This window comes from Engraulis encrasicolus, chromosome 2, assembly GCF_034702125.1.
Source record: "Engraulis encrasicolus isolate BLACKSEA-1 chromosome 2, IST_EnEncr_1.0, whole genome shotgun sequence".
Taxonomy (NCBI): domain Eukaryota; kingdom Metazoa; phylum Chordata; class Actinopteri; order Clupeiformes; family Engraulidae; genus Engraulis; species Engraulis encrasicolus.
Window position 1 is genome coordinate 46,485,897 of NC_085858.1, and position 25,000 is coordinate 46,510,896.

The 25,000-nt window shown below is 44.0% G+C and overlaps 1 protein-coding gene across 5 annotated transcripts in view; it reads right to left on the minus strand.

Moving 5' to 3' along the window:
- The window catches only part of LOC134439646 (uncharacterized), a 33,589-nt gene extending 10,735 nt beyond the window's left edge, over positions 1 to 22,854 (minus strand). The window contains exons 1-17 of one of the 5 annotated variants that reach the window (XM_063189552.1): positions 22,665 to 22,854; positions 21,010 to 21,054; positions 20,666 to 20,695; positions 19,376 to 19,405; positions 18,005 to 18,058; positions 16,622 to 16,678; positions 13,566 to 13,643; positions 12,249 to 12,302; positions 10,875 to 10,925; positions 8,914 to 8,970; positions 7,692 to 7,757; positions 4,338 to 5,987; positions 3,519 to 3,569; positions 1,336 to 1,395; positions 1,029 to 1,079; positions 860 to 910; positions 499 to 549 (exon numbers count right to left, since the gene is read on the minus strand). In XM_063189552.1, coding sequence (XP_063045622.1) covers positions 499 to 549; positions 860 to 910; positions 1,029 to 1,079; positions 1,336 to 1,395; positions 3,519 to 3,569; positions 4,338 to 5,987; positions 7,692 to 7,757; positions 8,914 to 8,970; positions 10,875 to 10,925; positions 12,249 to 12,302; positions 13,566 to 13,643; positions 16,622 to 16,678; positions 18,005 to 18,058; positions 19,376 to 19,405; positions 20,666 to 20,695; positions 21,010 to 21,054; positions 22,665 to 22,731 — 2,503 coding nt within the window. In that variant the 5' untranslated portion in view covers positions 22,732 to 22,854. The remainder of the gene's footprint in view (positions 1 to 498; positions 550 to 859; positions 911 to 1,028; positions 1,080 to 1,335; positions 1,396 to 3,518; positions 3,570 to 4,337; positions 5,988 to 7,691; positions 7,758 to 8,913; positions 8,971 to 10,874; positions 10,926 to 12,248; positions 12,303 to 13,565; positions 13,644 to 16,621; positions 16,679 to 18,004; positions 18,059 to 19,375; positions 19,406 to 20,665; positions 20,696 to 21,009; positions 21,055 to 22,664) is intronic. The other 4 variants (XM_063189556.1, XM_063189563.1, XM_063189571.1 and 1 more) reach the window with 4 other exon arrangements.
- Between the last annotated feature and the right edge of the window lie 2,146 nt (positions 22,855 to 25,000).

Consider the following 25,000-nt stretch of genomic DNA (forward strand, 5'->3'; position numbering starts at 1 on the left):
CTAGTACACCTAATCTATCCAATAACCTTACAGCCTTACAAAAAACCTTCATCTTCCTCCTCCCAAACTACAAAGAACTTGGTGTCCTATGTAAACATTTGTTCAACCAGGATATGCACCTGGGAAACAAATGCAATGCATTTTTATGAGGTGGGTTACCGCTTAACCACTAAAATACTACCCAAAATACTAATCTCAGAGGTCTATCACATCAATCCATAAACAAGGGATGTGTAGCTATCAAATCACAACTAGAATTTGCCCTACCAAATGGTCAAACCTACAGTTCCAGTGAGAGTGTAGTATGGCAGTCAATTCTTAGCCGCTGAGACATGCTGCACAAGCATTGTCACGACACAAAGGACGGTTCATCAACATATACAATAACTTTACAACAATACAACATCTTAAGCAATCTTCACTAAACCCAGTCAAATGGTAACCAGTGACATATCCTACAAAGAGTTTCACAACTACACAGAGGAAGCTTGGTGTTACCGTTACTTGTCGGTGCCTGTCCATTGGAAACACCTGGTGCTGGCCCATACCCTACAAACCACAACACCTATTATTAGCCTCTCTTTTTTTGCAGTGAGGTCAAACAAAACACTTATACTGTAATCTACTACCAGTTTCAGGTAGAGATGTGCCGCCAGATGCACCTTATAGCTACTATGAATGCATTAAATCGAAGCTGTCTGACCTCACATAAAAACTATCACTACATTAAAAACATCCTGCGTAAGGTTGTCTAAGATCAAGCGCTTCCAAGAGAGATGACAGTTACAGCAGTATGGCTGCAAGCAATGGATATCAGGTCAAAAACACTATAATGTAAGTTGATGGTGAGAAACTTTACCATTGCCCTTAGGTCCCTTTCCATTGGATGGCCCCACCCCTGGGCCATAGCCTAAATCAGAAACCACAAGACTACGTAGTTACGTTATGTACACCAAATTAAAATTAAAGCATTAACAATAGTCAGTGTTCAGTCTGATACACAAGGTGGGGGAGTAGATTAGAGTTACCATTGGTCAAAGGTCCCTGTCCATTGGTAAGCGCTGCACCTGGGCCATACCCTATACAAAATACCAACTTGGGTTACTCACTCAATTGTCAGAGGCGATTAGAACAACGGCTCCTCCTTTGACTTTCAGCCACTATTTTACTAAGGCTACTTCACGTGGGTCATATCCCCAAAACACAACACTTGGTTAATTGATTTTAAAAAAATGATACAGGTAAGGAAAAATAAACATTTAATTCTATTACAAATGTAAAGACGTAAAGTGACGAAGGAAAAAATATTGGAAAAGTAATAGGTGAGATTATTACCATTTCCGTTACCATTACCATTACCATTTCCATTGGGAACTGCAGGCCCTGGCCCATAACCTAAAACAATCCTCAGTGATTATGGGTCCATTACCAAAATACCACACTCACAGCAGTATTAGCCACGCAGCAAGTAGCATCGTGAGGTGCTATGGGCAAAAAACACAGTGGGCCAGTGCATGTATGCTATGCGTATGCGTGTACCCTCATCGACATGCACGTGCGACTGTTGACCAATTTGTGTTTTCTTATTCTGTGGTGGTGCTTCACAGAATGGTCCATGAATGGGAAACGCTGCTCAGTGACACAGTGGAAGCCCAGCTCAGAGCAAAGCCCAGATACTGTACATTATTAAGCCATAGTGTCCAACCAAGTGCCCAACATGCCAAAGCCATGAAACTAAACTTCAAAGCACCATAAGGAGTGATGATCAACCTGGATTCAGAGGCTACAATACAGTGCCACATATTCCAAATCACCTGGTTTTACCTGACCTGTCCAAATGCTCTATCTCAGGGGTTGGAAACCTATGTCTCGAGGGTCGCTTACGCCCCTTGAAGCCGTTGAATCCGGCCCCCGATATAATTTCAAATGTTGTGCAGTTTCACATGACATATGACATGTTTCGTAAAGGAATCTTTGCAATACAATTACGTTATATTCAGGGGACCTATAGAAGGTGGGGTCGATTTTAAAGGTGTCTCCCTTCAATACAGACCTAAAGTGCAGAGAGAAATCCTGGTTTGTGTTCATAGTATGGCACTTTAAGTGGTTCCTCGATTTAAAAAGGTTCTCCACCTCTGCTCTAACTGGAAAGGTAAAACCAGGTCTTTTGTAAAATATGGCACTGGATTTCAGCTTTTGAATCCAGGTTGCACTTCACTGCCCGTCCCTGAATGTGTGAATCACACGCCAAGATCAAACTGTGGATATCTCAAACAAGGGTGGAAAAACAGTTGCAATATGAGCCAAGCAACACACACAAAAAATGAAACTCATTATGAGCTGTGTAAAGGGTGTAAAGGAGTAAAAGGTTCAGCAAAAACACACATGTCCACTGACACAGGGAGGTGTGAGATCAAGCACAAGATGACAAAAAGCCCTCTCAGGAAGGAAATAGAGCAGGAAAATGTTGCATTATCTAATGCCCTTCAGAAAAGTATCAGTGTTGTGATGGCCAGGGCCGGGTTAATGCACAGGCTGGATATGGCTGCAGCCCAGGGGCCCCCATCTGCCAGGGGGCCCCCTGATTGCCCAAAAGTGGAAAATTGCAGAATTGGAACGAGATACAATATTGAAAAATCGATCCACCATGTTGAGAACAGTTGGCAGACACGTTATCCTGAATTTCTAGCTCTTAATTATGACACTGTCTACGTACATTTTTCATGAAATTTGCCTTCTGGGGGGCCCCACAGCAACCTGTAGCCTAGGGGCCCCGGGCCATCTTAATCCGGCCCTGGTGATGGCTCCATACTCACTAATTTCACATTTTTTATGGCCAGTTCTATGCAATTACTTAGCAGTAGATAGAATGTTTTGAGACACACAATGTGCAACTTCTTTTTTTTTCAGATGACAGTTGCGTTGAAGATGACCCATTGGTCACAGATCAAGAAAAGCTGTACAACTCATGCCCATTGACCATTTCACAGTACCATCACTACATTCACTACATTTCAGTCTTAGACCCACAATAAAGTTGCTGTGAAATAGTCATTGTGCTGGAGTTTAACAGTTTTTTTTTCCTAAGACACAACATGATTGAGAAGGGGCATTAAATATTAGCACTTGCAAGCTAATGAAACGCAGGGTAAGATAAGTGAATCACCCTGCCGTGCAAAGGACAGGAGGCAGGGCTGGCCTGGGGGAGAAAAGGGTCCGGGCACTTTTGGCTTTAAGGGGCACCTCATAATTAGTGGTGCAGAACTGACTCATTGGTGGGCCCTGTAACCTCATAGGCCCCTATTTTCAGAAATGTTAAAATAGTATATATATTTTTTTATTACATTTCTGAAAATAGGGACCCACGAGGTTGCGGGGCCCACCGGGAAATGCCCGCTATGTCAGATGGTCAGTCCAGCCCTGACAGAAAAACACTCTGACAGACAAACAACACAGAGCCACAACCAAACCAAACCACACCAAGCCAAAAGCACAAGCAACACCGCATGATGATTTACCGTTCCCCTTCTGCCCTCCTCCAAATGGCAGACCACCGCCATTACCATTCCCTGGGTGCCACACAGATACACACACACACACACACACACACACACACACACACACACACACGCACACGCACACACACACACACACACACACACACACACACACACACACAATGGTGTTGACAAGCAGATCACAGCTAACAGCAATGTCTGAATGTAACTGATGAATTTGAAAAGCTGAATGCTACAAATTGATTGTGAAACACAGTGTTTCGTTATTAACCGTATTCATTATTGTGTGGTGGCTTTCAGTGTCAGTAAAGAAATGAATGGTTGGGGAGGAGAATGTCAACGACTAAATAACCATTTGATTCAACAAACCAAAATGGGAATAGTTGAGTGGCTGGCTGTACCACCACCACCACCTCTCCCATAAACACACGGATACATGGAAGAGTAATAATGACGACAGACCAAAACTAAAACCTGAACCAAACGTGCAAGCACAAATCAACAGAAACTAGAGACGGACAGGGAGGCTTGGATTCAGACCGGTGCAATGTGAACATGGACATTTCTCAGGTGAACAGTAACAAAAACAGAAGGATCCTAAAAGCAAAGTGTGGAGAACAGAAGGAGGCAAAGAGGAAAGAAAAGAATCAACTTTCTGTACATGTTAAACACAGACAGATTTCTCGACGTGGTTAGATGCACACACAAACAAAGTTGTATATCCCATGACATAGGAGTCCTGTGGATATAAACCATTCAAGACAGAAATGTGACACGACTGTTGACGACAAGCACACAGAGGGACGAGAGGCCAATTACCCTTATCGGTTGGCAGATAGCCTTTGGTGTATGGTGCTGCTGCTCCTGCTCCTCCTCCCTGACTCTTCCCATCCTGTGGTCCAGGCACGTACACCCCAGTGCTCTTCCCATCCTGTGGTCCAGGCACGTACACCCCAGTGCTCTTCCCATCCTGTGGTCCAGGCACGTACAGATCAACACTTTTCCCTTCGTCATGTCCGGGCACGTAAAGATCAGTGCTTTTGCCCTCTTGATGTTCAGGCACGTAAAGATCAGTGCTTTTGCCTTTTTCATATTCATACACATACACGTCAGTGCTTTTCCCTTTTTGCTGTCCAGCGATGTACTGACCAGCACTTTTGCCATCTTGATGGTCAGGTACGTAGAAAATATCAGTGCTTTTGACCCCTTGAGGTGAAGGTACGTATGGACTGTAGCTTTTCCCAGGCTGAGGCTGGGGCTGGGGCTGGGAGGCCACACTCTGGCCTACCTGAGCAGGTGTTGCTGCGGACCAAATGCTTTTACCCGAGATGTCAGGCAGGCTAGGCGCAGGCGCAGGCCCAAGGCTCTTAGCCCCAGTCACCACTTCGGGCACTACAGGGGCAGCGGCTAATGGAGGCGTGAACAAGTCTGCACTTTTACCGCTCTGCAATGGAGTAACAGCTACTGAGTACACTACGCTCTTTCTGTCCTGTGGCTGCTGCTGCGTACTATAATGGTCCATGGTTCTGCCATTCAGAACGTCAGGGTTCTGGATGCCCGACGAGATCGGCAGAACTGGGGAACCAGAGTCTTGTGTCGCTGCTGCTACCACAGGACCCGTGGAGCTCTTCTTGACATGGTACGTGGACACTGACGATGATGATGATGATGATGACGACTTCTTTGCAGAGGACGCCACATAGTTGTAGCTTTTACTGGCGTGCGTTTTCACTTGACTGGAAGAGATGTAGCTTTTGGCTGCTGCTTGATCTTGCCTGCTGCTGACAGACCCTACAGTTCTGGCTCTATCTGGCACCTGAGAAACTGGACCTTGGCCCTGAGATGAAGGAGTAACTGGGTTTGGGTTTGCGTATCCCTGAGGTTGTTTAATAGCAACATACTTTTTGGCAGCACCTTGTGGGAATGGATTGACTGGCTGAACCTGAGGTGTTGCAGCGGGACCAGTGCTTTTGGAGGCCAGGCCAAAACCTCTCGCATCTTGTGGCTGTGGTTTGGCAGCAGCGAATGTCTTCGTTGAACCTCCCGGTTGCTGAGGAGTTACAAAACCTGTATTTGTTCTCATTCCTTGAAGCTGCGAGGAGGCAACGCCAAAGCTTTTGGATCCCTGAGGGTTGTATGGGTTGCTACCTGTAGGACTAAGGCTTTTGGTTCCTTGTACTTTTACGTATTGGGTGCCAGAAGAAGCAACATTTCTGGTTCCTTGGGAGTAAGACGTGGCAGAGCTACGGCTTCCAGTGGCTTGCTGCTGCTGCTGCTGCTGCTGCTGAGAGACATAGGTTTGGCTTTTTGCAACCTGAAAGGTCTGAGATGCCGCAGCACCAAGACCCTTGGTTTCCTGTTGCGAAGGCACAGCATTATAACGCTTTGCTTCTGCCACTGCCACAGTCCTTCCTGTTTTACTGACAGCACCAGCAGCATTTCCTGTTCCTACACTCCCCGCAGCTATACCTAAAGGGTCACAAGATGTTCACCAGTCTTAAGTCAATAACACACGGAACGGAAGTTGAAGTGAAACAAATAAATAAGCGTACAGCATCAGGACGGCAAAGACGTACAGTGCATGTATTTCTAGGAAATACTCTGGGTTACATAATAACACTGGGTTTGCAACGTAGTTACAATAATAATTGCAGGGTTCCAAGTAGGCACACTAATCATTAGCAACACACACATATTTTAAATTGCATGTGTGTCATAATTAACTCTTCTAATATACTAAAACAGTACCTTAAAGATAGAAAAAAGGACCATAGCCCCATAATACATGCTGTGCCATCTGAGGCATGCTGTAATAGTCATTGAAAGGTTAATCAACATAGTACTACACTACTATGACATAACACAAGACCTTTAGCAATGCACTACGACTCGGTTATTGCCATTCTGCCAACACATTTATACAGATTTGAACTGGTTAATCACCTTAAAGATTGAATGTTTACTGTAACTGTTTCAGTTTCTAACGTTCCCAAACGCTCCTTCAAAACATTCCCACGAAACATTCTAGCCCATGATGTTAGTGACAGTTGGAACCCTGAGTAATGTTAGGGACATAGACTTGGAAGCCATTCAACAACTACAAAGGACATGGGAACAGGGGCCTGATAGGACCAAAGGAAGGTATAGTGTATGGCAGAGGACGAGATGAAACAAGACAAGACAAGACAGGACAAGACACGAAGACAACACAATCAGACAACAAGACTGGTGGATGTCAGACCTGGACCAAATTCATACTGAAATCATCAGTGACGGAATAAATGCACACAGGGCCCTGGGGCAAAACGCTGATAAGGCCCCCCATACAGCCTGCCAAACTCATAATAGGGCCCCAACCGTCAATACGGCAGGGCCCTGGGCCCAGGGGAAAGTGCCCTGCTCGCCCCCCCTATAGCTCCACCCCTGGAAATTATGGTATGAATACAGTATATTTGTTGTACATGTGCTAAGGAATCTATGAACTGAATCTATCAACTTACGTTGACAAATTTGATACATGCCTGACATTGATACAAGGAAACAAACACTATTTTGTAAGTAGAAAGTACAATAGGACAAGAGATACCACCTCAAAGGCTAGTGGCATATCTTGGACCCAACATCAAAACAGACAAACAAACACCAAAAATCTGCCCAGCAATGCAGACTGTTATTTGTGTACAAACAAGCAACAGAGATGCAAACAAGGGTTTTCATGTCAGTTCACGGACACATGAAAGTGTTCAAGACAGAAACGATTACCCATGTGTTAATCATAAAACAATAAGACAAAAGGGAAACACTTTACTTGACACCGGTGTCATATGCTTGTCATTACAGTGTCATTACAGTGTCGTTGCACAGTTATGCACGTGACATAAACATTATGTCCGTGTCATAAACAGTTTATGACTGCTGGCCTTAAGTGACATTCGGACAACCGAATGTCACTTAAGGCCAACAGTCATAAATTGTTTATGACAAGGACATAATGTTTATGACTTATCTATGACTGTGTCATGACACTATTATGACACTGTAATGACATGCATATGACACCGGTGTCAAGCTAAGTGTTACCAAACAATAAGACAAAAAACATCCATCAGGCCCATGGACATAGACACACATAGACGTAGAGTGTTACAGACAGTACGAGTACGGGACGATTACCCGGCTGTGTCACCCTGGGTAAGGGTTTGCTCTTGGTGACAGCGCTGAAGGCTCCACCCCTAAGACCTGAAACCACAGACATGAAACTAGGCGGGTGGGTGGTGGGTGGAGGCTGGAGGGAAGCGGAGGGGAGGCTGTCATGTCAGTAACTAAGTTGCTCGGTAAGGCTGACAGCGTGTAGGGGAAACTGGGCAGTGGGTGGGGTTTAAACAGTAGGCCTCCTACAGCTAAGTCCAAAGCTCTACTCTACTCCGAGTCAAGGTAACAGAGTAATTTAAAAACCCTTTATTTCACATGGAGCATAGAGAGATTAAAAACGCTGACCGCTTCTTTTCTTTTTTTAAGCCACCTGGCCTTCATCGGGGTGTGGCCTTAATCTCTGTGTACCCCATGTGAAATGAAGTGTTTTTTAGTAATTGATCTGGAGGAGATTCAGTTAGATTAGTCAATGCGGCTTTAAAGGACTAACCAGACGCACCCCTTATTTGAAGAAAAGACTTTAGAGCGCTCCCTATTTTTTTTCTTTTATTAGTCAGTACAGCTTCGTGTTGGGGAGGCACCTGATGCAAAGCACTCTGTAGGAGAGCACACAGGGTGCGTTATAGTGGTAGGTAGGGCGTTGGGCTTTCACAATACAGCTAAGTGTTGGTGGGGAGCGGGGAGGAAGTCAGGGGCGTCTGAACACACGCAAACCACTCTGTAGTGAGAGAACACAGTGTTTCATTTGTCACTACTTAGAGAGTAGGCCCATCTGAGAGAGTTCAATTTTGACTGAATTGCTGAAAGGCTGAATTAAGAATGTAATATGAGCTCTATAGTTCTGAAACGAACAAATAAATATGCTGGCCAAAACTAAAGAATAAATACATAAAACAAAAAATAAAATAAAGAAATAAAAACCGTTAATAATGAATGGTGCATTGCTCCTACATGGTGCATTACTTCCTGTATAAGCATATCGAATAACTGTACATAAATCATATTTGGCTCAAAGCATGGGCCATTTGTAACACTTTGTAACAGTACCCACGATTCCAACACTCCATTCACTGGGCCCTTAGTGCATGACACAGAATATGCCTATAGCCCTCTCTCAGCAGTGTAAAGAGAAAAAAACAACATAGCATCCAATAAAAACACACCTCAAATATTAAGAAAAATAGAGATACTGTAGTAAAAAAAGAAAAGATAGTACCAAATATATAGAAGAGAGAAGTTTTACCAGGTTTGGATGGCTTGGTAGCCTGTCCTTGGGGTATTCCTGTTCCTCGACCATATCCTGAAGACCACAATACTGGTTAATCAGGAGTCCACACACCCACCCACCAGCAACCAACGCAACGCTAACTTACAGTAATACGAAAACATGTGACATTATGTGAAAGCCTTACCTCCTACTTGGCCTGCAAATGTCTACCGTCCAGGCCAATTTGCCATGAAATGCTATGCCTATATTAAATTACACTAAACAAATTCTCTAATCCTTACAGGTGCCGTTATGTTAGTTAAAGATGTTTGCCATTGAGGTGGAAGTAATGTGTCAGAGGGGGTCCCCCAGCAGCAGCCTGGGGTTAAATGACTTGCTTAAGGGCCATAGCTATAGTAGCCCGAATTGTCCTGTCTCCATTACAGCACAAGGAAAATGTTGGGTAACGGTTTCTTTGAGAGGTCCACATACTAAAGGGTGTCATGACGCATGTCAAGAACATTATGCTGCAAAATGCTGGAACCAGCTTCCTGTCCAAATTAGAACTGCCCCAACAGCATCTTGTTTTAAAAAGAAATTAAAAACAGCTTTATTCTCATCGTCGTCTCATCGATAGTTAATTATGTACTTTCTATAACACTGGATAACATATGGATTCTTTTTCTTCTCTTTTCTCTTTCTCTAATCTTTAGCACATTGAATGACAATTATGTATGACAATGTGCTATATAAGTATTTTTGATTGATTGATTGATTGATTGATTGATTGATTGATTGACTGATTGATTGATTGATTGATTGATTGATTGATTGATTGATTGATTACTGACACATTATTGATTTTTATGACTGTAGTCATAATGTGTCATTCAGTTTTGGAATGAGTTCAGTTTGGAATCAGTTCATGTCATGAGAGTCATTAACGTTCCTGACATGTGTCATGTCGTTTTTATGCCAGTAACAGGTTACCCTTACAGGTATGTAGACCTCTTCCAAAATGTTCTTCCAAATGTAGTTTCTAGATTATTGATATTGCAGGACTTTGGTCTTATTGTATGACAGCCACCCACAACATTTGAAGGAGACCTTTGCATGACGGTGGAATGGCACACATCACTCTTGATGGTGAATGATGCAGCCTGCTGGCACACAGACATGATAATGTGAGCTACTGTTTCTGCAGTACAGAGACTGGCGACTAAATACTGACTCGCTTCTCTTACAGTATCACAATCACGAAAGACAACACAAAGAAACTTGTGAACGAGAGTGGCGCACACATCACTGCATGCGGTGAATGATGGTGGCACACAGGCAGAGGTGTATAAGGTAGAAGTAGAGGTGCTAGAACTAGTCCAGTAGAGGTACATTTGTTACCCAATATGTACCTAGTGCAGTGTCATAAATAGTGTCATGACACAGTCACGGACGAGTCATAAGCATTATGTCAATGTCATAAACGTTTTAGAAAAATATATGGGGACAATAAAGGCTACTACTACTACTTATGGTCATGAAAAGTTGACATTGTTTGGGCTGTCTTTACCATGACCAAATGTCACTTAAGGCCAACAACAACAGTCATAAAATGTTTATGACCTTGACATACTGATTATGACTGTCCATGACCGTTTCACAACACTGTTATGACATGTCATATGTATGATGCCAGTGTCAATTTAAGTGTTAACTTGGCTGGGGGTTGTGGTACATCGCGCCATTTGGGCTTGCATGCCCATGGGGAACCCGGTTCGAGTCCGGCCGGGGTCATTTCCCAGCCCTACCACATCTCTCTCTCCTGCTCACTTCCCGTCTCCTCTCACACCGTCCTGTCATAATAAAAGGCCTATACATAATAAAAGCCATAATAAAGGCGTATAGTTTTTAAAAAAATGTTACCTTTGGCTTTCTTTTACCCCTATTTCTACTGGCTCATACACCTCTGGATACAGCCAGACATGGCGGTGTGGGATTACCGGTGCCCGACGCCCCCGGTCCACCAGAGACCCCAGCTGCTGGTCGGCTTCCTGAAGACCACAACACTTGTTACGGCCGGCGCAGTGTGTGTGTCTCTGTGTGTGTGTGTGTGTGTGTGTGTGTGTGTGTGTGTGTGTGTGTGTGTGTGTGTGTGTGTGTGTGTGTGTGTGTGTGTGTGTGTGTGTGTGTGTTTCCTAAGAACCACAACACTTTGTCCCCAACAACAACAGTTTGTGGGTCCTCAGAAACGTGTGTGTGTGTGTGTGTGTGTGTGTGTGTGTGTGTGTGTGTGTGTGTGTGTGTGTGTGTGTGTGTGTGTGTTTAGGAGTGTGTGTGTGTGTGTGTGTGTGTGTGTGTGTGTGTGTGTGAGTGATCAGCAAGGTGTGTCGAGCTTCCTAAGAACCACAACACTTTGTCCCCAACAACAACAGTTTGTGGGTCCTCAGAAACGTGTTTGTGTGTGTGTGTGTGTGCGTGCGTGTGTGTGTGTGTGTGTGTGTGTGTGTGTGTGTGTGTGTGTGTGTGTGCGTGCGTGCGTGCGTGCGTGCGTGCGTGCGTGTGCGCACGTGTGTGTGATGCTTACAATAACCACAGAAATGTGCTCATATTTTGCATGCAGGGTGTTAATACGTACACACACAAGGCAGGAGAGCAACAGAGCTGTTCACACGGGAAGCAGTCACCACACAGACAAGACAGGGCTGAAGCCGACACAAGTGTTGCTTTGCAACAACACCTTTGGCACAAACAAAACACACACACACACACAGACAAAAACACACAAAGACATACAACACAGCACACCAATGGAAAGGTGCTTCAGCAACAAATAGTGACTCACAAACAACCACATGCAGTTATGGTATCCACACCTTGCTGGATGAAACCAACACTAAAACATGACACAAAGTGATGCGATGCAGCACACGGACACATTGTGTATTAAGAACAAGAACGCCGGTGTGTGTATAATGACACACCAAAGAGTCACAAAACAGAGGACAGGACACACACATATAGCAGAACCATTCCGGTCCAGACCAAGGTTCCACTCCATACTTTCAGACGACAATGCACAATCCAAAAACCAGTCCAGACGTTTATCAACTGAGTAAGACCAGGCAGAGGTCAGAGGTCAAATCAGTTATAAACCATCTGGACACCACAGGTTTGCATTGTCTGAAGGGGAAGCAACCCAACACAACCCACGCAGAATCAACTGTTGCCAGGGTGCAAAAGGAAAGCATGGGGAACCATGTTGGACAAAAAGTAATGGCACAGTCGATGGCACACACAGAGACAGAGACAGAGACAGAGACAGACAGATAAGTGACACACACAGTAGCGAGGAGAGGAGAGGAGAGGCGGTTTACCCGGTTTAGGGCCCTTCTGGCCCTGTCCAGCTGGATACTGCGCTCCTGCAGTGCCTACCGGTGGTCAACAGGGGTATTGTCACTAATAATCACAAACCGCCTGCCTACAGCCTAGGCCAGACCTATTCAAATGGAGGCCCTGGGGCCAGATGCAGCCCTAGGATGGCAAGGTTCTGGCCCTCCACAAGGTCAGAACAAAATGAAAGTATATCCTATATTTATATACACTGTATACGTTATAGTATATAGAATTTCTTTGTTGGCCCCTTTACTGGGAGAAATTTGAAAATCTGGCCCTCAGTGACTTTGAATTGAATAGCCTTGGCCTAGGCATATCAGAAAATCATGGTTGGACATCTGAACACAAAGACATCGGGATGAAAGCTTGAAAGGATGAAAGATGAAAGCTTCACTACCTGCAGAAATTCATGAGCATTGAACTCGAACATTGCTAGATCAGTGATGAATGTTATAGTATTTCTAATTTGGCCCTGTCCCAAGAAAATGACACATTTCACCACTGAGAACGTGAGGAACACAGAAACAACTCTCAATTCAATCCTACATGACAAGTTTACAGTGTGCTACGGCTCAGTAGGGTTGTCACCTTTGTCTGACAAAACACATGGACATTTCGGCAACCAAACAGACCCCTTTTTTCTTGCAAGCAATGCCACCCATCATCCACTGTCCAGGGAAATAAATGGACCATTAAAAAGCGGGAGAATCAGGTAAAATCAGGATAGGTGGCAACAATACTACTGAGACTTAAGGTACAAAATATTCAAAGTTGAAAATTCAGAAGACACCTGCACACAGCTTGCTTTTATTTTTTCTTATTTTATTTTTTGGGAGTGAACCAAAAGTTTGCTCCCAAGCGGTATGCAGTGTCTTCTGAATGTTCAACTTTCAACACCTTTTCCTGCCTCACACCTGCACCTGTATTGCTGGAGGCTTGTGCACATGGTTTGCGTTCCAATATGCAGCCTTGCATCCTCCACTTGTGCTTGTGGCCTCGTACTAGGAAGTAATATGTCATGATGACATAACTGACAACAGCATTATATTTCAATATCTCGCAAAAGCTCAATTGTAAAGTCATTTTCTCATTTGCAAACTGGATGGTGAATGAAGAATAGTCCCCCAAAAATTGTTTTGGCTAGGCTGACAGTGGGGAAACTTAATTGTTTTTTCCACGGAGGTGGGGCCAGAAGGTGGAGCGAGGCCACAAGCACAAGTGGAGGACCCAAGGTATCATATTGGAACGCAACCAAGGACTCTCTTGAACTCTGTACAAAATATCTACTAGTGACTCACCACGGCCAACTGATGGATATCCACCATAACCCGCTCCAGCCCCAGCTCCAGGATAGGCACCCAGTCCAGCTCCATAGCCTGCAGGGGGAGGGGACAGAGAAGAGAGGAGTGGGACATTAGAGCAAGAAGCACGGAGATGCACACAAGCACAACAAGTGTTCACAAAGACTTAATTTTGTAAATCCTTAAAGGGGTATGCCACTATTTTGGGGCTTAATACAGTTAAAATCGTTGGCCAGGGTTTATAAAGGTGGTAAAGTGTCTTATTTTTCATGTAAGCCGTTGTCTTGCTTTAAGACAAGTTAAAAGAGGGAGCATGTCGTTAAGCTAGTGAAAGTCAATGGATCCGTGTAGCATGGAGCAGTGTTAATTTCGTCAACCATGACTATGACTAAAATATTTCGTCAATGGCCTTTTTTGATTTTCGTCATTTAGACTAAGACTAAGACTAAATTGGGAAGGCAATGACTAAAATATGACTAAGACTAAAATTGATTTTCGTCATTGTGACTAAGACTAAGACTAAATTTTAAAAAGCTGACGAAATTAACACTGGTATTAAATAAAATAGAGAAAAAGAGAACCAGTGTGTGAAGACGTTTTATTCTGTACAGTGTGATATATGTTAAAAAGAGAAGCAGTGTGCGGAGAAGGTTTATTCTCTACAGTCAATGATATATGTTAAAAGTGTGTGGAGAAGTTCTGTAATGTACAGTGTTGACTAAAATGACGAAAATGACTAAAAATTGACTAAGACTAGAATTGATTTCCGTCATTTAGACTAAAACCAAGACTAAATTGGGAAGGCAATGGCTAAAATATGACTAAGACTAGAATTGATTTTCGTCATTGTGACTAAGACTAAGACTTAATTTTAAAAAGGTGATGGAGCATGCTACACGGATCCATTGACTTTCACTAGCTTAGCGAAATATTCCCTCTTACATGAAAAATAAGACACTTTACCACCTTTATAAACCCCAGCCAACTGTATTAAGCCCCAAAATAGTGGCATACCCCTTTAACCATTATTTGATTTCGAAGTGCTAATTGTCAGGATAAGTGTCATTACTGCTTGGATTTCAGGACAAGTTTTATATCATCATCCTCCTCTTCCTCCTCCTCCTCCTCCACCTCCTCCGCCATATTTGTTTTTTTGTTATTATGACTGTTATTATTATTACTACTGATATGATAAAAATATTGTTATTATTATTACCTCCGCCAAGGACGTTATGTTTTCAGTCAAATAGTCAAATGTTCAAGCAGTTTCCTTGGCGGACTTTTGCGCTCTCTGAGTGCTTCTAGTTATTATTGTTGTTATTAATAATAATAACATTAGATAAATAGGCCTACAACAACCGATGAAATACCTTGATGAGACCCAAACAAACTAGTATGGAGGCAATATACTCGTCCTCAGAGAGGTAAATTGACAGTGTAATCTATGCCCTGGGGAATGACATCGTAAATCATCTCTGTACTTTACTAATATCGGGCCAGCGTTAGCGCAGCACAAGGTCACATTTTGATTGGTTAGTGTAGACGTGATGTGTTGCACATTTGTCATTCTGGGTCCTGAGTGAAGTTTAAGGTTGATTACAGTGCTCTGCTTTGACCTTTCCCCACTCCTCTAGTCTTATCAAAATGTGAGACTTTACGTTGCAGGTTTGAATTCCACCCTTACTTCTCCCTACACAGAGTTTGTACATGCATGGCTAACCCCACATTGCTTCAGGGACTGTAACCAATAACCTTTAAAAACAAAAAACTGTACATCGCTTCAGATAAAAACATTGGCTGAGTGTAATGTAATGAATAAAATTCAACCCTTGGGATGAGGGACAAGGACTATATCTGTAGACCAATATGACTTTTGTGGTTCAAGGTGCAACATCACTGCAAGATGGTATGACAGAGCTGATTTGGCTTGTAATCTTAGTTTAGTTTAGTTTATTTGTTAGGGACAGATACATAGCGTGTAGGTTGCATAACAGCCAAAGAGCAAGCATCATAGATTGTATAGCAAAAAGCTAGTTTCCAATGCCTGTCCCTAGAAGGGCTTTTAAAACAATACACTAATCTGGGACAATGCTGTATAGCAGGGGTGTCAAACCCAAATTGACTGAGGGCCAAATTCAAAATCTGCAACGAAGTCGAGGGCCAAACTCAACAATTATTTTTAAAAATGGACTAAAATTGTGTGTACATGCACTTCATATTCATAGTTAAATTTCACACACACTCTTTCCCATCATATTTGTGAGTTCAAATGTGTCTGCACATCCCGTGACACAGCAAATTTCATGTTCAAGTCATGTTACGCTATACATTAAGGTGTATGTGGGCCAACTGTAATAGATATTTTAAATGATCTCGCGGGCCGAATAAAATGGCTTCGCGGGCCAAATTTGGCCCCCGGGCCTGAGTTTGACATCCCTGCTGTATAATATGTGCTGGTCTATCTGTATAAGAACGCAGAGTAAATCTGGGAGCATAAACAGTGGACATTGAGGACGTTCATCATTCACATGTTTTATTTTGTCCAGCACCTGCTACTGTGATGTGCGCGCATCCTCTGCATTAACAGTGTTGCGGACATTCATCATCCACTTCTGGCCTATCTGTATACTGTACCATCATCAATGATTTAAAGGGACACTGTGCAGGAAATGGTCAAAAAAGGTACTGCAACTATGCTGCTTATTGAAATTGGGCTGCCTATTGCCAAATTTGATCTTTACATGAAGGTTTACTAAGTATTAAACAAACATTTTCTAGTATGGTCCAAGTACAGTCATTTTTGCAGCTAAAAATGGCTATTTTTGGAAATTCAAAATGGCAGACCATGGAAAAGATCCCCCTTTTCACGTATGAAAAGTGTTTTTTTTTCCCAGTCATAATGAATACTTTGAATTTGATGGTGGTGGTAAGTATTCATGAAAAAGGTAACATTAGTGAATGGGTAGCATGGATTCTAGAAATAAACAACTAAAAATCTCACACAGTGTCCCTTAAAAGTGTTGCGGACATTCATCATCCACTTCTGTACTCACCTCTGGCTCCCTGCTGCTTCCCCATGCCCAGGCCCAGTCCATTCAGGCCCATGGCACCTACAGCCAAGCACAGGGAGGATAGTGTTTAGTACACATCAGATAACTTAGTCTATTCAGGCCCATGGCACCTACAGCCAAGCACAGGGAGGATAGTGAATAGAACACATCAGATAACTTAGTCCATTCAGGCCCATGGCACCTACAGCCAAGCACAGGGAGGATAGTGAATATAGTACACATCAGATAACTTAGTCCATTCAGGCCCATGGCACCTACAGCCAAGCACATGGAGGATAGTGAATAGTACACATCAGATAACTTAGTCCATTCAGGCCCATGGCACCTACAGCCAAGCACAGGGAGGATAGTGAAGAGTACACATCAGATAACTTAGTCCATTCAGGCCCATGGCACCTACAGCCAAGCACAGGGAGAGTACACATCAGATAACTTAGTCCATTCAGGCCCATGGCACCTACAGCCAAGCACAGGGAGGATAGTGTTTAGTAAGTACAGTGGTGTACTTTAGAAAAAAAGAGGTATCGCACACCAATAAAGTGTTTCTTGAGGTGCTGGCTTCCTGAGCATACAAATGTTAAAGAAAAATGAAAAGAATGCAGCACACATGCATGGAGCAGAGTGTGCGGCATTCTTTTCATTTTCTTTAACAATAGTACAGTGGTGTAAACAACAATCGATTCGGCAATGCATCACAATGAGGGGCAGGATAGTTCAGTAGTCGATTCAGCAAATGCCATAATACATATTTTTGTCAATTACTTCCGTGGGCTTTTCCAGAGCAAATGAACTTCACACTAAATTAAAGCACTTCAAATCATTGAAAATGGTAGGATTTGGTACACACAATAGTCAATAAAATGTTGTTCAGTATCTGACTGCTTACTTTGCCTCTTGACTGATGAAAAAACATGTCATTGCTTTCATGCCAAAAATTGCAGGCAGGCTGGCAGGTAGGAAAACAGGCAGACAGGTACATAGATAGATAAATAGATAGACACAATAGACACAATATTGGCATTGGTCTATGCTTCTTGTTATGTCCTTGTTCTGTATTTTATTGATGAGCTCTGTCTTGCTTGCATGTTTTTGTTATGTCCTGCATATTTCTATATGGTTATGTCTTGCATGTTTTTATGTCTCAATCTTTTATGCTTTGCTGTCGGTGGATATGTTGTCTTTGTGAATTGTTTGTTTCTGTCTGTACTGTGAGTCCTATGGAGTGCGTTTTGCGTTTTTGCTGCTCTTTTGACTAGGGCCCACTTGAAAAATAGGCAACTGCCTCAATGTGTTTTTACCCTAATAAAATAAAGGAGAAATATATATATATTATATATATATTGTTTATTCATAGCAATACAGTACCTGCACCATAGCCTGGTTTCAGGCCTCTGCCCGCGCCTAAGGGCCTGTATCCTCCTACCCAGAGAAACACACACACACACACACACACACACACACACACACACACACACACACACACACACACACACACACACACACACACACACACACACACACACACACGCAGAAAGCAAACATGTCAAAGCAAACAAAACAAAAAAAACCCAACTCTAACACATTCTACACACACGCTCTGGGCAAATGGTCAGTGGGTGCCAAGATAAATATGTATAAGGTTAACCTCCATTGCGTACACACAAAAATAAACCCGGAGACATGCAATGTCCACAAATGTACATGTAGTGGAACATGCATGCCAATCTCCCACAGAAAAGTAAATGCTCTTATACAAGCCAATGAATGACCATCGCATGTAGGGAAGAAGGTTAGAATATGCTGAGTCTATGTTCAATAGTGTGTGGAGTGGAGGGGGCAAACATACACATCCTGACCTGTATAGAGCGAGTAAAGACAACACATCAGCTGGAAATAAATAACCCATAACCTCCGTAACCCACACCCACACCAATACCCTTAGACTCAGAATCAGCCTCAGCCGAGTTTATTTGGTTTCATAAAACTGTAAAAAAAGGGTGCTGAATGCCTGAGCCCTTTTTTAAGAAAAGCTGCCTTCAGCCTATAAAAACCTAAACATCTCAGCTTTTGAAGCACATAAAAATATGAAGTGAGTTGCATTTAAACGCTAAGACCCTCATCTTTCATTAGAATGTGTTCATTCATGGCAAACAAACAGAGATGTTTAATAAAGTTGTCTCAAATCTCCTAAGCCTGAATGTTGCGTAATGCAGCTCCAGGCGCCAAGGCCAATGTTGCGCAACGCAACATCAGGCCTCAATGGGTTAATTGGTTGATGCTGTATGAACGATGCTGTTGTGTGGATTTAAAAACATATAAAGTGTTCGTCAGGTGCGAAACCCTGTAAGTGCCATTTCAGAAATATGTGAAAAGTTGAATACCATCCATCTAAAATGAGCCATTTAAATTGCATTATCAAGCCAAGTCAACAAAAGACAGCTGACTGTTACATGTATGTATCTATGCTTAGAAATATTGGCCATTTCACCAGATCCATGAAAAACGCACATGCCTCTTTTCCACTGGCGGTTTTCTGGTAGGCCCACAGCTCGACACAACGCGATTCGGCCGCCACTTTTTGATTTACGATTGAGCTGTGTCGTGCCTATTCGAAAAGCAGAAAGTGGCGGCCGAGTCTGTAGACCTACCAGAAAACCCGGCAGTGTAAAAGAGGCATTCGAGTGTTTTGCATCTGAACTACTCATATTGCATTGTGAAAGTCTCAAGCCAACTCACCGGCTCCAAGGGCAGCACTTGGATAGTGTGCTAGAGGAAGGAGATTGGACTGTCAGATACAATTTGCAAAATACTAGGTTGTAAACAGGCATGCACACACACACACACACGCACGCATGCATGCACGCGCACACACACACACACACACACACACACACACAACATGCACACACACACAGAGACACGCACCCAGAGGCACATACAATAAATGCACACATATTGGCATGTACTCTCTCTCTCTCTCTCACACACACACACACACACACACACGCACGCACACACACACGAGGCATGCAGCAAGCAACAGCCTCATAAACCAGAGGCCTGGATCTTATGTCATATGGCACTTGAGAGAGGCTGCCCAGTTGGGATGCTGAACTATTATGGCCCATGTTGGAGCAGGTGCTGCTGCACCAGGGCCACTTCTACTCAGTATGGTGCCCTAGGCAAGCACCCCCTTTGCCCCAGTTTTACACTCAGTATATACACAGTAATAACAGAGATTTTTGAAGTATATAGAGATATGCCAACATAATACGTTTCTATGGGCACCTAACGTGACCAGGTTCCGGTCTGCCTAAAGGGACGTGTCATAATACTCCTAGCATTGAATAGAACAGTCCTTAGGTCTGCCTAAAGGGGGATTTACCACCCCCCCCCCTCCTCCCCCCCCTTGCAACTGTAGAACCCGGAAACAATGGACCAATGGAACCTCTCTCTCTCTCTGGTAATAACTTGGCCTTTTGTTTGTTTAGAAATTGTCATCAGTAAACACAGTGTTGCACAGGTCTAAATACGGTACATGTGGGCGCCCAAGAATGATAATTTTTATGTAAAGTTGTAAAGCTGTAAAGTTTCATCTTTTATTCTGCTTGATGTTCTAACTCTATTGTGAGTAGGAATATTGGGCACTACTTTGGTGCCCCCAAGACATTTGGTGCCCTAGGCGACTGCCTAATCAGCCTATGCCTAGCGCCAGCCCTGTGCTGCGCCTCTCTACTCTGCACTCTGTGTGACAAGGGCACGTTCCATCACTGTCACCAGTCGCTTTAGACATCAGACCGGCTATTTGCATTGCAGGCACACAGCTTCATCATTACTCTAGGGAGGCTATTCCATGCCACAGATGCACGTTTAAGCATTCATTAGTATTCCGGAAGGAACAATACATGCATGACAGTCATTTTGTGTGGGGACAATTGGATAGTGCGAGTTAAGGTGGATGGTTGGTGTGTCTGTAAGCATTTTTCATCTGCCATGAGACTGAAATCTGCTTACCACCTGCTTTACCTGCTGGCAAGGCCCCATAGGCTCCACGCCCTGGCACACAAATAGGATGAACACACACACACAATGTATTAAACAGGGAAATAAAACTGCTCGCTCTAGAATAGGATCATGGAAGATGCAATTATACAGTAGTTGCAGCCTTGTGTGGTCAAAATTCTGCTGATACTAGGCCTATTAGCAGTTCATATTTTATGTCCAATGTCAAAAAAAGTTAAAAGTTAATATACTGATCCTTTGAAACAGGGTTGTCCAACAAAGTTATTTTGCCAAACCACTTCAATTTTAGATAGTTATTTGTAGCCAGCCAATAACAGCAAGATAACATAATCTGTTTGGTACTCTACCTCTCAATCCTCTTCCCAAAAGTCCTGTTTGAGGTCTGCTTACACCTAATAAAAACAAGAGCAGTAAAAGAATAGGAAAAACGTCAAATGTACAGAAAGAATTTATTTGTGGCCTTCTACTATCATTTACTTTACGGTAGGCTTAACTAGGCCTAGGCTACTCCAAATGACCCACAAGCACGTCAAGCAAACAAATGACCCACAAATGCCCTACAAACATGCCCAACCACCAACGGGTAAAATAGCCAGACCAGCGAACTTTTAACGAGGTCACACTTTAATGTTTAGAGCGATCTGATTTTACCTGTCACCTCAGACTAAATGCCCTCATTCCACATGGAAACTTCTGTCGTTTTTTTTTTTTTTTTTTTTAATCTTTAGGAAGTTTGGATTTGCCGTTTCTTCAAAGTCCTGGCCATCTGCACAGATGCTCATTGATGCAGGGCACAACAGCAGCAACGGCTGTGACTACCGGGGTGACGACAGTTTAGTGATGCAGTGGCGGCGACTTGTCAAATTTTGACCAACGCTGCCACCTCCTAGCGCGCGACTTTGATGCTAACCACCAGTAACGGAAGACGTAAAATGTGACTCAGTCAGGTGGCTAATGCGCAGAAATGCGGTATCCGTCCCACAGTCAGCTTTCATCAGACAGTCGAGAGACAAGTGGTTTCATTCAGGCAGAGCGTAACTATAATCGTGAAAAATATGGATTTTTTCCCTTCAATTCAACGAAAGATGTAATTCTGTAGGCCTAGGCCTCAACTCAGAAGATGCGTGCGCGCATGCATCCGTGACTGTTTTAGGTAATATGGCTTCTAAACTTTATATAATATTTGTACAAAGTGTAATGTTCAAAGTGATATGTGTTTCATACAGTCAAGTCCTTTCAAGGGTCTCAGTTCTCATTAATTGGAGGCATGTAAAGGGTAATTTCAACATGTAGGCCTGGTTGTAATGCTCACACTACCATGGATTTATTTTTATTTTTCTTCAGTCTTTTGCGAGATCCCGGTCATGGTAATGGGGGCAGGTGTTTGTTTCTTGATTTATTCCCAAAAACATTCAAACGTTTACGCAACATCAGCAGACAACTAGCAAACAGCGATACCTTTTGGGAAAACATTTGGAGTAGGCCTATGTTAAGATTTAAAAAAAAAATGAAAACAAAAGATGCCCCATTAGAATAGCTCAGATCTTTGAAAGGGCTGAGCCAAAAAAAAATGCAGCCTCACCGGGTACTGACAAGTCAAGGGTAGCGTGAGCAATACAACAGCATATTGAAACTGGCTGGAGTGCTCCCATCATCATTATCATCATCATCATCATCATCATCATCATCATCATCATCATCATCATCATCATCACCATCATCTCTATGCCATGTCCTTATGCCAATTACAACTAGGTACACAAAGCCACACAGGCATCAATACTTCCCAACACCCCTTGACTTGCTCTCACACACAAAACAAGCATAAGGAGAGAGAGAGAGAGAGAGAGAGAGAGAGAGAGAGAGAGAGAGAGAGAGAGAGAGAGAGAGAGAGAGAGAGAGAGAGAGAGAGCTCTTTCCTTGCTACATCCACAAACACACTAAAAAATTGTAACATACCTATTTTTCTAATATATACCAGATATGTATCTGTGTGTCTTACCTCCTTGCAGGGTGCACTGTACCAGCCAGAGGACCAGAGAGGTCTGCAGTAGAGCCCGTCCCAGCATGATGGCCAGCCCACAGACAAGACAAGACAAGACAGACAGAGACACGGAGACAAGGAGACAAAACTCGCGGACGGAGCAATGGGCAGTGTGCGAGAGCGCGAGGAGTCTTGCTGCTCTATAAGGTACCACTTCACTGGAGTGTCCAGGTTTTTGCTCATCCCTTAAATATGGTCCACCATCCCATGCCCTGCCCTGTCCTGCCCTGCCCTTCAGGCTGCAGACAGCCATGCCCTCTCACCTCCTGCCCACCCACACCAACCCCCTTTCCCTTCCCCTCTACCCCCCTACTGCTAATGCCCCGTGCCCACCACCCGAGTACGCACACGCACGCACACACACACACACACACACACACACACACACACACACACACACACACACACACACACACACACACACACACACACACACACACACATGTGCGCGCACGCACACGCGCACACACATACAAATTCAGCACCCACTCCTTACCCAATATCTGCTCTGTATGGCCCATACCAAGAAAACCCATACGCCCCATCTTTCTTATTTACAGAGAGTAGTAGCCGTGTCTTTGCCATGGAGATACACTCTCACACACACAGAAAGAGAGAGAGAGAGAGAGAGAGAGAGAGAGAGAGAGAGAGAGAGAGAGAGAGAGAGAGAGACAGAGAGAGCGAGACAGAGACAGAGACAGAGACAGGGAGAGATTCAGCCATACAGGTCAGGGGCAGAGAGCTGTCAGTAGATTAACATGGCCACGATAGACAGAGAAAACGCTACGTAGAGAGTGTAGAGTGTAGAGACTCAAAAGCAAACAGAGCAAAGCTGGCATATACAGTAGCATGTGGAGAGCTGGCATATAGCGAATGGAGAACACACATGACATGACAAGTGCTGGCAAGAAGTCAAGACATAAGAGTTCAGTAAGGGTATTTTCAGGGGGCATTTGGGTTAGAGGCCGTTACTGTGCGGAGTGTGCAAGAGGGGCAAGTGAATGTCAGGTAGGGGTAACAGTCTTGAGTGCAGCCAGCGAGGCGAGGGTCACTTGAGGCTAAGAGGGCTAGTGGCCAGCTGTTACACATGTGACACCCCCCCCCCCCCAAAAAAAAGGAGTTAGAAAAAGATGATTTCCTCCGGGCAGAGTCCTCAGTAACCTTTTGGTCTTCACTCACGTGCACGCACGCAAGTACATATGCACGCACGCGCACACGCACGCACACACACACACACACACACACACACACACACACACACACACACACACACACACACACACACACACACTATACATGTGTACACACACACACTCTCACACACATACCCACACACACAACCACACATCCACTCTCACACACACACACACACACACACACACACACACACACACACACACACACACACACACACACACACACACACACACACGCACTATACATGTGTACACACACACACTCTCACACACATTCACACACACACAACCACACATCCACTCTCACACACACACACACACACACACACACACACACACACACACACACACACACACACACACACACACACACACACACACACACCTCCGTGTCTCAGACTCGGTAGCAGGCCCGCGCCATGAGCTCAGCGCTTTCGATTTATGGCAGAAAGGGAAACATCTCATGAATCTGTGTCTGGGACGGGTGTGAGATGGACTGGCCATCTGGCATGGCGTGCATTTCCTGGTGGGCCCGCACCCTTGTGGGCCCCTATTTTCAGAAATGTTTAAAAAAAAATAGGGGTCCACAAGGTGCGGGGCCCACCGGTCGGTCAGTTCTGTGCCTCTAATTATGAGGGGCCCTTAAATCCAAAAGTGCCTGGGCCCTATTTCCCTCCCAGTCCAGCCCTGGCTGGGTGTGAGATGGCCACTTTTCCTAGAGGAAATTTACAAGCCTCTCCTTCTCCTTCTTCCTCTCTCCCCTAGGTGCACCACTGTGCAGGGAAGCCGGCAGGACAGGGGGGGCACAAATGGGTCACTTGTCCCGGGCCCAGGGAGAGAGGGGGCCCAGAATTGCATCGTCATTATATTGTATGCATTGGGTTTGGGGCTCTTTCACATGTCTTTGTCCCGGGCCCAGCCAAAACTGTCAGCGGCCCTTCCACTGTGTGTGAGGATTTTTTAAATGCCGTCATTTTCACTTATGATCAGCTGCGTAACAAACTGTACAATTGTACGTAGAGGTAGACTTATTTATCAGTTGGTTGATAACTCAAGGCAATATTTAACTATCAGCTGATATCTACATTCTACTAGGCC